The sequence below is a fragment of the Microtus ochrogaster genome, chromosome 1, assembly GCF_000317375.1.
Source record: "Microtus ochrogaster isolate Prairie Vole_2 chromosome 1, MicOch1.0, whole genome shotgun sequence".
In the NCBI taxonomy this organism is placed as follows: domain Eukaryota; kingdom Metazoa; phylum Chordata; class Mammalia; order Rodentia; family Cricetidae; genus Microtus; species Microtus ochrogaster.
Window position 1 is genome coordinate 11,720,005 of NC_022009.1, and position 17,353 is coordinate 11,737,357.

The 17,353-nt window shown below is 46.7% G+C and overlaps 1 protein-coding gene across 1 annotated transcript in view; it reads left to right on the forward strand.

Annotated features, from left to right (window-relative positions):
• Prkch (protein kinase C eta) overlaps positions 1–17,353 on the forward strand; it is a 203,559-nt gene that overhangs the window by 116,354 nt on the left and 69,852 nt on the right. Inside the window, exons 8-9 of the mRNA XM_013346887.2 lie at positions 301–444; positions 651–824. Of these exons, the coding sequence (XP_013202341.2) occupies positions 301–444; positions 651–824 (318 nt within the window). The remainder of the gene's footprint in view (positions 1–300; positions 445–650; positions 825–17,353) is intronic.

The following is a 17,353-nucleotide window of genomic DNA, read 5'->3' on the forward strand; positions in this document are numbered from 1 at the left end:
ACTGGCATCATTGCAGAAGAAACCAGTGACCAGCCTAAGTCACTGGCATCATTGCAGAAGAAACCAGTGTCCAGCCTAAGTCACTGCCATCTTTATTTCTGCACATTCTCCACACAGCAGGGCGTGCATACACAGCAGAAGCAGATGGTGAGGGGTTTTGAGTCGAAGAAGCTAAACATTTGCCCAGGGCTGATTTCCCCACATGATGGGTGGAGGCTGAGATGGCTCCCCGCCTGGAAGTTATCCCTATCCATACCTGCCTTGTGCTCACAGGAGTTTCTGCATTCCTTCTCTTTGCAGAAACTCATTTCCAGATCAACGTTAAGGCGGCAGGGAAAGGAGGGTTCCAAAGAAGGAAATGGGATCGGTGTCAATTCTTCTAGCAGATTCGGCATTGACAACTTCGAATTCATCCGGGTGCTGGGGAAGGGGAGTTTTGGGAAGGTGAGTCTGGGCTTAGATCAGCTGAATTTAAGTAACAAATGCGCTGTGTGTGTGTATGCTGTTTGTGTGTGTGTGTGTGTGTGAGTGTGTGTGTGTGTGTTTGTGTGTGCTGTTTGTGTACATGTGTGTATGTGGGTGCACACTGGTCTTTCACACGTGTACCCAACCGTCAAGTCTCCCTCACGCTCCCTCCTGTGTCGCTCTAGGTGATGCTAGCCAGGATAAAGGAAACAGGAGACCTGTACGCCGTGAAGGTGCTGAAGAAGGATGTGATCCTGCAGGATGACGATGTGGAATGCACCATGACGGAGAAGAGGATCCTGTCCTTGGCCCGCAACCACCCCTTCCTCACACAGCTATTCTGCTGCTTTCAGACTCCTGTGAGTATGACCAGTGCTCCCTGCTGCCCAGCCCATGTCTCCAAGAGCCGAGATAATGCTGAGATGTTGACGATATCAGGATGTTGTGTGGAATGGGCTCTAAAGACGCCGGCCACTTCTGGTGACCTGGGCAGACCCCTTCCTTCATGCTGTCCCATAGAAGGGTCACCTCAAGGGTTGTGCACCCTGATATTGAAAAGGTCTTCTGCATGAATTTCTTACATCAGAGAAGTTATGAAAGTCTAACAGTAAAGTGAATGTCACGGGTTAGCTCGGTGAATTTGGCTATAGTGTTCTCCTATATTCTGGATAATCTTGGACCTGAGTGAAAGAGTTGAGCAGGACCCAGAAAGAGCACCTTGATTTGATTCATCCCAAGACCTTGCTCTTGGCCTTAAAGACTTTGTCTAGTACTTTGGACTAGTCTTGGGGTTTGTCTCTGCCTGTGATGTTAAGAGTAGCAATGTAGGATTCTTTTTGCTGCAGTCAATAGAATGTTGAGCTAATGGTTCTTTAAACAGAGACCAGGGTGGTCTTGGTTCATTTGGACAGTCATTCCTGTTAATCCACACAGTGTAAAGTGGTGGTGACCCCTAGGTTCGACTCCTTGCCTAGCACTGTTGCACACGCCTTCTACTTGGTAGCAGAGAGTATTTGTTGTATTTACACATCCCACTTTGACAGAACAGTGTCCAAAGCAGAGGCCAGTAGTTCGCATGGACCGCTTTCCTTTCTTAGCTCGGGACATCTTTTTTCAGCACAGGGGCTGGAGAGGAGATAGCTCATCAGGTGAGCTGATAAATCATGACTGTCTTATACTACTCACTCATTTCATACTCTGGGCCAGGCCACTCTGCTGCCTTTTTAGACTTGGATCCATAACAGGGCTTCTCTTATCAGCGAAGAGGGAAGATGACCTCTATGAAGACACCCAGGTCGCAACAGATGACTCAGAATTTTCCTGCTGTCTGGGAGACTGAGCCTTGGGTGCGACCCTTGTCTGTGTTGCTATCAGGGAACCTTAGGTGGTGTGGGAACACATGGACCATCTCACTTGACTGGAAATGGAAATTAACAGCTAAGCTGAGGCCAGAAGTGAGACTTTAAATTTGTTGGTAAAAAAGAGTACTCCCCACAGTGGGGAAAAAACTCCCACTGAACTGGGGCTGAAGTGAGCATCAGGTGTGTGCAGAGTTCAGTACAGTATGAGACTCTGAAGCTGAGGAGGGCCTGACTTGTAGATGGAAGTTTTTGTCCTGCCGGGTCCTGCAGCCGTTCAGTCCAAAGAAACATACAGAGGCTTATATTAATTATAAATTGTTTAGCCTATTATCTTGTTATTATTATTTTGGTTTTTCGAGACAGGGTTTCTCTGTAGCTTTGGAGCCTGTCCTGGAACTAGCTCTTGTAGACCAGGCTGGCCTCAAACTCACAGAGATCCACCTACCTCTGCCTCCTGAGTGCTGGGATTAAAGGCGTGCACCACCACCACCTGGTGCTCAGGCTTATTATTAGCTAGCTCTTACAACTTAAATTAACCCATAATTCTTCTCTATGTTCAGCCACATGGCTTGGTGCCTTCACTCAGTAGGGCGTTCTCATTCTTCTTCCTCTGCATCTGGCTGGTGACTCCATCTCTTCCCAGAATTCTCCTAGTCCAGTTGCCCCACCTATACTTCCTGCCTGACTTCTGGCCAATCAGCATTTTACTAAGCCAATACGCATAATAAATCTTTATAGTGTACAAGAGCATTATCCCACAGCACTGACTGAAACTAGACCTGCACAGGAAAGCAGAACCAGGCTGGGAATGCAGCAGAAAGCTGCTGAAGAAACGGAAGTAGAGGAATGACAGGCCCTGTTGCAATCTTCTTACACTAGGCGGCAAATGCATCCAAGTGTCTTTGTCCTCACTATCACAGGAGACCTTTCAAGAAAGTTTTTGGTTCATGAAAGCACATGCACATTATATGCACATCATCCTTTAGAAACACAAACAGGGACTAGAGAGGCTGCTCAGCCGTTAAGAGTCCTGGTTGCTCCCCCACAGGACTCAGGTTCAGTTCTGAGCATCCACATGGTATCTAACAACTGTCTATAAGTCCAGTTCCGGGAATACTGATGCCCACTTCTGGCCTCTGCAGGCACCAGGCATGCGTGTAGTACACAGACATAAATGCAAGCAAAATACCCAAAGACATAAAATAAATAAAAAATGCAAACAGTGCTTTACTTTGACTATGATTACACTTGTTTTTTTTAAACACAGTAATGGTCAATCTTGGAAATTGTTTCATATTTATGTACTTCTAGCTGCTTCATTTTTATAGCTGTATAATATTTTAAGAACATGCTGCGCAAGGCATGGTGGAGTATGACATTCATCACAGCACTCAGGATTCAGGAACAGGCAGATCACTATGGTTTCAAGGACAACCAGGCCAGACAAAGCTATGTGTTTAGACCTTAGCTTTTGCATATATGAATATATATACTTATGTATGTGTGTATACATATAGTTATATATAATATAATTTACTTATTTAATTTATTTATTTTATGTTTAATTACCTACTTGGTCTTTTACTTCAACCCATCTTGCAACAAGCTCCCTTGTACTATTATCTTTACATGTTTATAGAACGTTTCTACATGACATATTGTTAGATATAGTTTTTCTCAGGAGACATGTGCATTTAAATTTGAATAGAGTCCACTTGTTCCTTTCTCCATCACACTGAAAGGCGAATAACATTTTATGGTTTGCCCTCGAGGCGTTGTTTCAGTAGTTCTGCTTCTGCTGTCTTATTTAGTCTGTGCAGTGAGCCTAGCAGTAATAACATTTCAGAGAGTGTAGGGATTTCCATCCATGGGTCTTTCCTATTGAAGGTCTGATGTTTGGCCACAAGGTGGCAGTCTTGACCGCAAAGTGAGCTTGACTTCACCAGCACTATGACACTCTGTTTAAAAATTTAAACATTTTTAAAGGGTGTGAATTACAGTTGTCTCCAAAACAAAGACCAAAGGGAATGCTCCCCACCTCCAGGTTACAGGGCGGAAAGAATGATGGAGACCAAGAACCAAATGAGTTCTACACATGGTAACACTTGGAGACAAGGTTTCCATTTTATCCTCTGGGGATTCTTGGGAGTCAGGTGCTTTCATCTGCAAGATATTCTCACTGTAACGCTGGGTGTAAAGGGATGAAAATGTTAGTCCCTAAAAGGAAGGACAAAGTTAGATGACTCTAGCTGTTTGATTCTACAAGCTATGGCCTCTCAAATGACTGTGGCCTCTTCTCTCTGGCTCTGCGGTGAGCCCAGATAGGGCATCGGAGTTCCACATCCGCTGTCTACCAGATGCCATTTCCCTGAGAGGATCCTTGTTCAATAATGTGACGTCCCTCGTGATCCTGTAGAATCCCTTTCACTGAAGCCCAAATAAGTGGGGAGCTCGTTAAGAGTCTCTTGGGCTGGTAGTGTTAGAAACATGGTTCAAGTGTAGGTCAGGCTGACTCCGGCCCATGGGTCACGGGTAGTCTCACACCATGCATAAGTGGCCACCTACTAGTGCTGTTGAAGCTCTGCCTGCCGAGCCTCAGGACTAGAGATCCAAGTTCTCCTGGGTTTCCCCGGTCTAAATGAGAATGCTGTAAAACCCCAGGAGGTCACAGGAAGAAAGTGAAGTTTCTGAAGGATTCAGTGGAGGATAAAGAGCCATCTCTTGGTTCAGAGGTGAGGCTAACTAGCAGGTTACCCACACCCTAGTGAATAAAAGCATAAAAATTCTTGAATGCTGAGGCTGCCCTGTGATGAACACCCACTTCCCCACGCCGGACGCAACCATCCCGGCGCCCCCCACATGGAAACCATAACGTGGGAATCTGGGAGCTCCTGCTGTTCTTGCCAAAAGGAAAACAATAAGCAAGTTTCAAATACTAGAGACTTTATCAAGTTTTCTGTATAGGTTTAGGAATCCATAAATGTTTCTGCCAAAATCTCCCCATAAATATTATTGTTTATAAGGTTAGAGATCACTTAGAGTTCTGGAACCTTCTGATGGCATGATGCTTTCTAACACTAGGTGACTAATGACCTTTATTGAGATTTGTAAAAGCTGTTGGACCTCATTGTCTAGCTAACAGAAAGAGTGTAAGAAAAAGATTGATGTATGAAGGATGCTTAATCTGGGGCAGTGCAATGTGGTGGGTAAAGGCACTTACTGCTGAGCCTGAACACCTGACACTGATCCCGGGGCCTACATAGTGGAAGGAGAGAAGTGATTCCCTAAAGTTGTTCTCTGACCCACACACATCTGCTGTGGTACACACTCACACACACACACACACACACACACAGAGAGAGAGAGGGGGGGGGAGGGAGAGAATAAATAAATGCTTTTAAAAGATGCTTAATTTTTAAATATGGTTAATATATTATTAGTCCATTGTGAATATTTTTTGATTGACAGCTACTCCATCATTCCACCCTCAGCTCTAGTACCCAGCATTGTTCTTTCTGCTCATGTCAGTTTTTAAGATTTGATTTCCTGTGCATGTTTTTTTTTTCCACTTAATCTTCTCCAGATCTATGTGTTTTGTCACAAATGACAGCGTCGCCTCCTGTTCTAAGGTTGAATGATATCTCATTGTATGTCCACCCCATACTTTCCGTGTCCATTCATCCATACCATGGCTAACGCTGCGGTGAGCGGGGCATACAATTCTCCAATGTGCTGACTTCATTTTCCTTGGATAGACACCAAGTTAGTGAAATTGTTGGATCATGTGCATGTTCCATTTTAACTTTTGAGGTATCTTCGTTCAGTTTTGGATAGTGGTTGACTGACTCGCTGTCCCACCATCAGTGTGAGAGGTCCTCCTTCTTCCCCACTGTTGCCAGCACTCAGCTCCTTTCATCATTTCAATAGAAGTTCTGGCAGGGAAGAGGTGGTGTCTCAGCACGGCTTCAATTTGCATTTCTCTGGTGGTTAGTGGCAAGCATTGTTGCTTCATGCATCTATTGACCGTTTATAGTTCTCCTTTTGAGAAATACCTGTTGAGGTCTTTTTCTTTGTTTTAGATTTTTGGAATTGCTTTCTTTTGAGTTAAATTGAAACAACCTGAGCTTCCTGCAAAGGGCGAACACTTAAATAATGTACTAACTGAAGAGGATTTTCTCCCAGGTATGAGTGCACACACCTGTAGTCCCAGACAGGGTGTGTGAGGTAACATCGTTTGAGTCACAAGGTCCAGACCTGGCTGGTCAGTTAAAAAAAAAATCAAAAGTACTTTGTATCAGACATTGTCCTAATGTATCAGACATGTATGATTAATGGCATGACATCCTCATCACATAAGATAGACACAGTTTTTGTCCTTGCCTTGTTGGCAGTTCAGGGAAACATGGAACTATTAAAACACTCCCTCCAAACCAAACACTTTTAGGAAACTACAGGTCTAGAAGATTCCAAGAAAGAATAGAGAATTTACAAAGATGGGTGGTTTGTATCTACATCAAGTTCTGATCAAGACAACGAGCTAGCTTTTGCCCCCCATACATGCACCAGCAGGAAATGATGCCAAAAATCTTACCGGGACTATAGCTGAGTGGTGGGATTTCTAGGGAAGTGCGTCTTTTTCAAATATGTGTTGTGTTTTGTTTTAAACAACAGAGATAGAGAGGAGGATAAGGCATTTCTCAGCAAGGAGCACTTGGTCACTAGGGACCTACGTCTCAAATCTGGTCCATGCTTCTCTCCCCAGTCCTTGGAAGTTAATTCACTTCCAGGTCCTGGCATCTTCAATAGTGGCCATCAGCCTTGGCATTTATGGCCTAGAATAGAGACCCCACTGCCTTCCTTCGAAGGCTTACCCACTGAGTAGAAGGAGCTCAGCTGAGGCCAGGAAGAGAGAACTGGGCTACTGAGTTTGAGAGAGACAAATAGGTGGGGATAAGAGGCTTGCCAGAGGGAGAGACGGGGTGAGAGGCACCGAAGACAGAGGGGCAGAAAGGGGCAGTGTTAGTTTTTGTTCAGAGACCCAGTTTCAGAGTAGGGTTCTGCTTGGAAAACACAGGATTCCCTGCACCCAGCACATGGGAGAAGGGTGCACCAGGTCCCTCCTCACCCCTTCTGGGCTTGGCTCTGTTTACATCAGCTTCTCTGGTGGCTGTAGACCACAGAGGCTCCCAGAGCCAGGAGGGACAGGACTGGCTCTTTGCTGTAGGTTTCCTCAGAGAGCGGGGGCTGCTGGCCGTCCTGGGTCAGCCCTGCAGAGGGAGCTCCTGGCAGCCCAGAGGGATCCACTGCTCTTCACCTGTGGCTCTGCACAGCCAAGGCCCCATTTCTGCAGGTGAGATTGTTCGGAGTCTGTACACACAGGCAAAAGTTGCTCTCAGCAGACTCCAAGTATGTTAGGGAAGTCACCCGGCAGCACGAGGGCAAGGGAGCATTGCTTTCTCCATATTTTTCTCTCCATTTATTTTCTATTAGTTATTAGTAAAGCAATGTGTATAATTGTGAGAAAGGCATTATTCTTCTACCCCCATTTCGGGTGAGTGATAGCTTCAGAACCTTGAGTTCAGTCTCTTGCCTTCTTAGCGCCCAGTGTCTTTAAGAAATTCCTTCTTTTAAAATTTTAATCAGTTACACATCTCCACCCAAAATTATGCCCATCCTTCTAGTGGGCAGGGTACCACTGTGTATGCGTCTCAAGTGGAGGGGGGCTGCATGCATAGGGCACAGCCCACACTGCATTGAACACTGAGCTGCTGCCAGCAGCTGGATTGGAAGGAGGCACATTCAGCTCCTGGCACAGCATCTGCTCTCCATGCTCTGATGCTGTGCCATCCTGGGCAAGGAGGAGAGACCCCTAGGCTGCAGGTTAGGAGAGAAGAAGAGATCAAGGCAATGAGAGTCTGAAGAGGCCCCTGTGAGGTGCAACATGCCTGGTTGATTCTTGGAGTCTAAATGTACCAGTTCTGCAGGATGGGCGAAAGGCAGAAGCTGGAACTTCACTGACACCCATTCTAGATACTTCTACTTATTACTGCTGCCTCAGAAAGTGCACTCTGATGTTCAGTAAATACCTGCTGGGCAAAGTATCTTGCAATATTCACAACAATCCCGGAAGTTGAAGATGTTTGCATCCTTGTAACAGTTTGGATAGTTGAGGTCCAAAGAGGTTAAACAGTCTGTCCTTGGTCACAGAGCAAAAGCCAGTGTGTGTGGAGCTGTGTGCCGTGGCTGTTCCACTGTACCAAGAAAGCTCCCCTCTCTGCAGTGTCTACATCTGGGAAGCAGATATAACCTTGCTTTTCCACCCTATCCGTTTTCTGGCCTTTTGTGAAACACCTAAGGATATTTCTTCTGCTCCCTCTGGAACTAGGCTTCCTCCTTTCCCTGAGCAATGACTTACTTCACATGCCGTTTGGTCTGCTTACGGGTCACTCGCTGTCGTTTGCCTTCGGCTCAGATGAAAATAGAAAGCTAACTAGAACACGGTATTGGTGTTTCCCATCCCTGCTCGCTCCCAGCCCATCAGCGTGGACCATCTTTCTTTCAGATTGGTAGCTATGGAGATAGGTCCACAGACCAGATTAGGATGTCTAGACCTTTCTGTGTGTTGGGCTGACCTCTTCAATTGACAGCCTCTGAGGATGGTGTACAGGGGGCCTCCTTCAGGCACAGGATTTCAGATTCTGTACTCCTGAGGCTACAGGGCCTTGGACTTCTTGTTGGTAAACAGAGTATTGAACATGAATGGGGAAAAGGAGTCAGAAGGTGAAGCTGTTCATCTGCCCCTGTCTCCGGCTATTGGGAGCAGAGAGACCCAAGATCCTGAATTTCTTGTAATCCCCTGATCTGAGTGCCTACAGCTGCTCTGAGCACGAGACCTTCTGGAGTTCCTGATGGCAGGAGAGTGGTTTCTGGTGGGTTTAGCTGGGGCGTGGCTATCTCTATATAATCTGCCCCTGAACACAATAAAGGGGGCATTCTTGGGGAATTCAAGGATGACCCGTGTCGCTGTCTCTCTGTCTGTGTGTGTTTGTGTAATTTAACCTCCAGCTCCCTTGCCCTAAGCTCACGAACTGGGTGCCAGCGCACAGAGCGCAGACATGGGGGGCGCGGTGTGTGGCATCTGGCTAGGTCTGGAGGATCCTTGGTGTGACCAGAGCAGCAAACTATTGTTGTTGAGGTTGTTTGACTGGGACTGACTTGTTGATGACTGTCACCAACACTGACAGTCTAGACGGTAAGCAGCCCCAGCGCTTTCACATCTGGAAAGACATTTTGTGGCACTGTGTGTCATTTCCTCTGATGTCCCCAGTCTTCGCCAGAGTTAGCCTCGGTCACGTGTGCTCACAGTGACTGGAAGTATTCGAGCTGGTGATTGCGTGGTTATGGTTTTCGCTTACCACAGTGAGTCAAGTTGCCAAGCCCCTGTCTTCAGCAGTGCTCTTGGAAGTTCAAACACAAGACCGGCTCTGGGGCTGAAGAGATGGTCTCGTGGAAAGTCAGCCCCGCCTCCAGGTCTGGAGGAAGCCTGGCCCACGTGAAGTGGTGCTGGGAGATTGAGCTCATGTGATATGCGTGGCTAGTTGTCCTTGAACTCTGGATCCTGGGGATGCTCTGACCCACGTGTCAGGCTTTCTACAAAAGATCAACCAGGGTAGCTATAAGACCCAAACCAACTAATAGCTTAGTTTCCTCATTCCCTGGGTGTAGGCTCTCACCATGACTGACATGGCTCTCTAAGCAGGGTCTGAAACTATGTCTGTAGCTGGAGTGGGTCCACCCCACCCTGGAGACAGAGATGCTGTTGTTAAAAAAACAAAACAAAACAAAAAACTCCGACCTTCTTGGGCAGAAACCATAGGCTGTAATGTGTTCTAGTGTTGAAACACTTGAGTTTCTTGTGAATACTACATCACTGGTTAAAACTTGATTATGTCTGTCTCTCCTGGGCCCCAGAAATAGCCAGTGTTTCTCATGAGTAGAAACAGCCTTATTGCAAGTTAGCTTGTAGCACAAGACAGGAAAGCGTTTGTTCATCCAGACCACAAATATGGAGTGCCTGCAACATGAAACCTGGCTTTTGCCCTGAGGATACAGCAGGCCACAAAGAAGAGCAGGCTCTGCCTTCATATAGCTGGCCTAGGAAGCTGAGGGCCTGAAGCTGTCCTGTGTGGGCAGACGCTGCAGGTGGTCAGCATCCTCTGGAGGCCATTCTTAGATTTCCACTCTGGTCAGGCTCAGTACAGCCACCTGCTTGGAAGGGAGTATAGGGGCATTTAAAGCTGTGTTTGCATGCCCAGGACACATTTGTTTTTGACAGGATGAAGTGATTTGGGATCTACTGATGATTATTAGGGAGGGTTGGTTCAAGCCCCACATAGCTTCTGGCTAGTATTGCTCCAGGATACAGGCTCATGCTGGGAGGCAGGCTGGGAAGAGTGACAGCCCTTCCTGTTCTTTACCTAGATGTCAGTCTTTTCACACTGACAGCTCCTGTTCTAGGCTTCATCTGTCTGTATCTCTGCTCACCCCCTGTAACCTCATGAACCCCTTGGACTGCTCTTCTCAAAGGCCCCTTTCCTGCTTCCTGCTGTCAGTTAGCACGGTCCTGTCTCACTGCTACATCCCTGTGTTCTAGAGAGATCAGGATGCCCTTTCTTCCCTGGAGGGCCAAGCAGGGCCTTCCCACTTCTGTGTGATGGAGGCTTCCAGCTTGCCGTATGCTCATTCAGCAGAAGCGCCTGCTGTATCGTGAGCCCATTCCTTTCTGCCCACTTCTGCTCTGCCATCATTTTTCTCTCAGGAGTTGTGGAGGGAGTGCTGGAAGTCTGCCCAGAGCCTCTTCATTTCATCCTCACGGTATATGACATTTTCAGTGTTAAAATGATATAATATATCAAAACAGGAGTGCTATTCGGCCACCTCCACTTCCAACCATACCCCTTCTCTCCATTTCTTTTCATTGCTTCTTGGGGAGCCACTCTGGCATTTTCCTGCTCTGTTAACTCCTGTCCTCCCTGGGGAGCCCAGAACCGTGTGCTCTTTGGTATTTTCTAAGGAAACGTGAAGTAGAGATGAGCCACTGTCCACACTTCCATACCAAGCTCCATCTACCGATGGTGAAAGCTGCTTAGACACAATGAGTTAGACACAGTCATGAAACACAGCCAACAAGGTGGAGTTGGCCTACATCCTGCCCAAAGTTTATCTTCTGCGAGCCTAGAGAATGTGGGCCTGGCATTTACCTGATTGGTTCGTCTTTATTTGGGCTTTTGGACGGATCTGTAAAGAAAGTTCCCTTTCACATTGCTCAGAGCATCACCCCTATCATCTGACCCATCTCAGGGCTGGTGAACGATTATCATTTGCAGTGAACCATAGATAAGATCCTCCTGCTCATCCAGCACCATGTCATGTGCCTTCTTTTCACATGTGGTGGGAGGAGCCTCTGTGGGAGGGCTATCCTGTGCATTGAGAGCCACCCAGCAGCATCCTTGCTAGTAACTCGCTAGGTGTCAGTTGTGCCCTTGAGTTATTGCCAGGTCTCCACCCCCCGAGGAGTCTGCCTTGGCTTAAGACTATGACTATCAAATAATCTGTCCTCAGTCTCTAGTCACATGGGCTAAAAGACTTTCCTACAGAGAAAGCAGTGTGTCAGATTGTCCTTATAAAAGACTACATGGGCCAGTGGGTAAAGAGGGCAACCACCAAACCCAGCTACCCAAGTGCAATCCTGGAACCCACATGGTGGAAAGAGAGAAATGACTTCTACAATGTCTCCTGACCTCCACACTGGAGCCATGGCATGCACCTGGCCACACCCACATAAATATACACAAAGAAATATGATTTTTAAAATCTGTGTATTATCATGTTTCTCTGGTAGTGCTGGCACCTCCTGACAGCTGTCAACGTCTGCACTGTGGCACTCGCTGGTCCAGGACTCCTGAGCTGGGGCACAGCAGAGTGTGCAGGGTTTGTTCAGTGTGTGAGGAGCTGACTAGTGCCCGCATGGCTCTTGTTAGCCTAGAAGTCTGCTGACAGCAAGGCAGAAATGTGGGGTGCCTAGGGTACCAAGGAGCCAAATAAGGGTTCACTGAGTGTGAGTTTTAAGTGGGTTGTGTCCAACTCAAGGTGCACGGCTTCTCTTGGTTTGGAATCTCATCACTAGGCAATACCTTCACTTTCTCAACAAGGCATGGAGCCAGTGCTTTCTTTTTTTTTATTTATTTATTAAAGATTTCCGTCTCTTCCCCGCCACCGCCTCCCATTTCCCTCCCCCTCCCCCAATCAAGTCCCTCTCTCTCCTCAGCCCGAAGAGCAATCGGTTCCCTGCCCTGTGGAAAGTCCAAGGAACCCCCACCTCCATCCAGGTCTAGTAAGTTGAGCATCCAAACTGCCTAGGATCTTACAAAGCCAGTATGTGCAGTAGGATCTGAAACCCATTGCCATTGTTCTTGAGTTCTCAGTAGTCCTCATTGTCCGCTATGTTCAGAGAGTCCGGTTTTATCCCAGGCTTTTTCAGACCCAGGCCAGCTGGCCTTGGTGAGTTCCCAGTAGAACATCCCCATTGTCTCAGTGTGTGGGTGCACCCCGTGCAGTCCTGAGTTCCTTGCTCGTGCTCTCTCTCCATCTGCTCCTGATTTGGGCCTTGAGAATTATGTCCGGTGCTCCAATGTGGGTCTCTGTCTCTGTCTCCTTTCATCACCTGATGAAGGTTAATATTCAGGAGGATGCCTATATGTTTTTCTTTGGATTCTCCTTATTTAGCTTCTCTAGGATCATTAATTATAGGCTCAATGCCCTTTGTTTATGGCTAGAAACCAAATATGAGTGAGTACATCCCATGTTCCTCTTTTTGGGTCTGGCTTACCTCACTCAGGATAGTGTTTTCTATTTCCATCCATTTGCATGCAAAATTCAAGAAGCCCTTGTTTTTTTACTGCTGAGTAGTACTCTAATATGTATATATTCCATACTTTCTTCATCCATTCTTCCATTGAAGGGCATCTAGGTTGTTTCCAGGTTCTGGCTATTACAAACAATGCTGCTATGAACATCGTAGAACATATACTTTTGTTGTATGATAAGGCCTCTCTTGGGTATATTCCCAAGAGTGGTATTGCTGGGTCCAGGGGTAGGTTGATCCCAAATTTCCTGAGAAACCGCCACACTGCTTTCCAGAGTGGTTGCACAAGTTTGCATTCCCACCAGCAATGGATGAGTGTACCCCTTTCTCCACAACCGCTCCAGCAAAGGCTATCATTGGTGTTTTTTATTTTAGCCATTCTGACAGGTGTAAGATGGTATCTTAAAGTTGTCTTGATTTGCATTTCCCTGATCGCTAAGGAAGTTGAGCATGACCTTAAGTGTCTTTTGAGCCAGTAGTTTCTTATGAAAACCACCATCTCTGCTGGAGCCCCACTGGGAGGCTTGTCTGTGAGCCAGAACCCTGTCCTCAGCAGGGCACACAAGGCTGGATTTCACACACCGATAATCAATCCTGTAGAAAGATCTTCCAACTGATATGGAAATACCTGCTAATGACCACGTGAGTGTGTTCGGAGGGAGGGCAGACTTGTGGTTTTCTCCTCTGCCCAGGGCAGTGATCTCAGGAGTGGACTGGCAAGGCAGCACCATTGAGGAGGGACTACAGTTCCAGTCACTGGGGAGCTGGGGGCTGGGTGGACTATAAGGACAACTGGGGCGGGGTGGGGGTGGGGGTCCAGGGAACGGTTCAGATGGGAGATTGGGTCCACAGCCTCTTGATCTCATAGACGCTGCACTACCAAATTCTCCACTCCCTGTTTGTGGAGACAAAAAAGAGGCAAGCTACAGGCAGAAGCCCACGTGAGGACGGAGATGGGTGGGAAGCAGGCAGAAGGAAGATTCATTACGTGCTTTCACAAGAGGAGACTCAAATACTCAGAAGTCAGGTCACCAAGAAACTCGGAGGCGTTTCTTGGATCTGGCAGAAAGTGGGGGGTGTCTCTGTCCTCATTTTGCAGCTTTTGCAGGTCCCATCTCAGTTCAATCAACTCGTGTGGGGGTTTTCTTGCGGACTTACCAGTGCCCTCTCCCTGAACGGCCCTTCTATTCTGTTTACACCAACTATCCTTCATCTCTTAACTCTTGTCCTGCTTGCTGTGACAAATTATCTGATGAAAGCCACTTAAGGAAGGGTTTGCTTTGGCTCACAGTTTGAGGGTACAGTTCATCATGAGGGGGAAGTCATGACAGCAGGAACTGGAAGCAGCTGGTCACATGACATTTACAGCCAGGAGATCCGCTGAACACTAACATCCAGCTTGCTTTCTCCATTTTATGCAGCTGGGGACCCGACCCTATGGGATAGTGCCACCCATATTTAAGGCGAGTCTGCCTAATCCATTGACCTAATCTAGAAAATCCCTCACAAGTTTGTCTTCTGGGTGGTTCTGGATCCTGTCAAGGTGTTTTCCTTGTCTGGAACAAAGGCTGGTCAGGATTCATTATAAAACTCAGCTGTAACAAATCTTCGCCTTCGTGGTTGTGAGTCCCTAAAGTTCCGTTTGCTGTAGTGGAAGCGTAAGAACTGCTCTTATCAAAGATGGGTCTCTGTTCATATAAGATGCACCTGACTCCAGGGTCTCACAAGAGGGTTGCTAGGTGAGTGAATTAACCCCAGGCATCTTACAGGGTGTGCAGGGTGACGAAAACCAAAATAAAGCCGTTAGACTTCATCTCACTGTTTCTTCTGTGGAGTCGTTGCAATCCTTCTTAATGTGGTTAAATTCAAGTGGTTTCCAGTTTGAGCATGGTGCAATCAGATTTCCTCACAAGGGTGCTTTCCACCGTGACCTCTTTGACGTCAGTAACTGCTTCCTGTTGATGTGAACTCTATTCACCCAGCTGACAACTTGGTCAGCGAAAAGTACTAGAACAGTGGCTTAGGAGCCCTTCAGTAGGGTGCTGTCTGTTCCCAGAGATCCGTTCTTGCCCACAGCTCTTGATAGCACTCTGCAGATTTCAGTATGGCTTGTTATTCATACAGAAGTACTCCCCAGCAACTCTGAGAATTTGATGAGTGTAGAAAGGGCTTCCAGTTCAACAGCGCCTTGAATCACCACCTAAATTATTCATAACCATAGATGTAATTGCTATTCTTTGAATTTTTTCTCCATCTCCACTGTGGCCAATGTGCCGTAACTGTTTCTTACTAAAACATTTCATTCCCAAAACAACTTATCTGCAAATGAAACATATTTGTAAATCAGAAGGATTACGCAGTCTAGTTTTAAACAGAGGAAAATCTTTCTTGGTTATAAGAATGAGCAAGTGTGGTTCTAAGGATGAGTAAATGCTGCAGTAGGAGAAGAGATTACTAAGACTGATAAGTCCTCCACAGCATATTGCAGTCAGCGGGTAACACCTTTGTCTCACAATGGCAGTGTTTAAAAACCCATAAAGCTGAGAATCAGAATCCCTATTTCATATTAGAAAATTAGGAAGCTGAATAGAACTAGTGCTTGGTCGATACCCTTTTGGTTATCAACCCAGTTTGGGGACACCTTAAAAATACTTCCTAGGATGAAAAGCCCTTACCTCATCAATGTCGTGTGGCATTAGGAAATGCATCTGTACCCGAACAGTTGGGCATGGGGGTGGGGTGGGGAGACTTTCATCTCCTTAGACTTGCTAGCCTTTGGGTTGGCCTTTAACTAGCCATGTAGCTAAGGCTGGCCTTGAACTTCTGATTCTTCTGCTTCCCAAGAGCTGAGATTATAGGCATGAGTGGCCACACCAGGCTAAGGTGCTCTGGATTCTTGTCCTACACTGAGGGATCAGGGAGCCATTTTTAAGAGTTTGCACATGCATCTCTGTATCTGTGAGTGTTTGTGTCTGTCTGTCTGTCTGTCTGTCTCTCTCTCTCTCTCTCGCTCTCTCTGTGTGTGTGTGTGTGTGTTGTGTATAATGGATAGCTTCTGGAGGGTTGCTCTTCTAGCCATGGTGGTGGTTAAAGCTATAATGAGATGGTTATGATAATACGGTGATGACAATGAGAGTTGCCATCATGTTTTGAGCACTTCCTGTCAGTCAAATGCTGGTCAAAACTCTTGACTTAACACAGTTAGTCCTTGTAAACCTTGAGTTTAGACATCTTTTTTTAAAATTAATTATTTATTAAAGATTTCTGCCTCCTCCCCACCACCCCCTCCCATTTCCCTCCCCCTCCCCCAGTCAAATCCCCCTCCCTCATCAGCCCGAAGAGCAATCAGGGTTCCCTGCCCTGTGGGAAGTCCAAGGACCACCCACCTCCATCCAGGTCTAGTAAGGTGAGCATCCAAACTGCCTAGGCTCCCACAAAGCCAGTACGTGCAGTAGGATCAAAAACCCATAGCCATTGTTCTTGAGTTCTCAGTAGTCCTCATTGTCTGCTATGTTCAGTGAGTCTGGTTTTATCCCATGCTTTTTCAGACCCGGGCCAGCTGGCCTTGGTGAGTTCAGACCCAAAAAGAGGAACATGGGATGTTCTCACTCATATTTGGTTTCTAGCCATAAATAAAGGACATTGAGCTTATAATTCATGTTCCTAGAGAAGCTAAATAAGAAGGTGAACCCAAAGAAAAACATATAGGCATCCTTCTGAATATTAACCTTCATCAGGCGATGAAAGGAGACAGAGACAGAGACCCACATTGGAGCACCGGACAGAAATCTCAAGGTCCAAATCAGGAGCAGAAGGAGGGGGAGCACGAGCAAGGAACTCAGGACTGCGAGGGGTACACCCACACACTGAGACAGTGGGGATGTTCTATTGAGTTTAGACATCTTGCCATCCCCATTTCACAAAGTGAGTTGACAGAGGGAGGGAGAGAGGGCGAGTGTTAGACAAAGGGAGAGAGAGTATGAGAATAAAGTTCAGTAGGAGCTGCCTGTGCCTACTGAGAACCTGAGTCCACAGCTCAGGTGTTGTCACTGGGCAGCGTTAGTGAAACAGGGACTTGACACTGGGCACAGTGTCTCCTGGATTTAGCTTTATTGTCTGGTAACAAGTTCTATTTATTAGGGTTCTATGGAAAGGACCTGGCACTGTGAGGTCCTTTGCTCCTGTTTATCTCTCCCGTGATCGTTGTTGCTATAGGCATTATTGTCCTAGATTTTAAATCAGGAAGCTTCTTGCTCCTTAAAAATTTATATGTGTTTTACTTAAAATTTTCCTGGAAGCTACAGAAAACTTACCCGAGGCTATAAAAAAAAGAACTAAAAATAACTTCACAAATTCAGGAGGCATCATTGTACCCAGGGCGAGGGGCTGACCAGATCTCCGAGATGGACTGAAACCGGAAAGACACAAGGAATGCTGGTGCCCTCCTTCTGATCTCACTCTCCCCAGTGTTGTTTCTGCCCCACTCTATATTCCGTGCTTTGTTCTTCACCTTCATTTAGCCATCTGTCCACCCACCCATGCGTCTATCCATCCACCCATCTGTCCATCCATCCGTGCGTCTATCCATCCACCCATCTGTCCA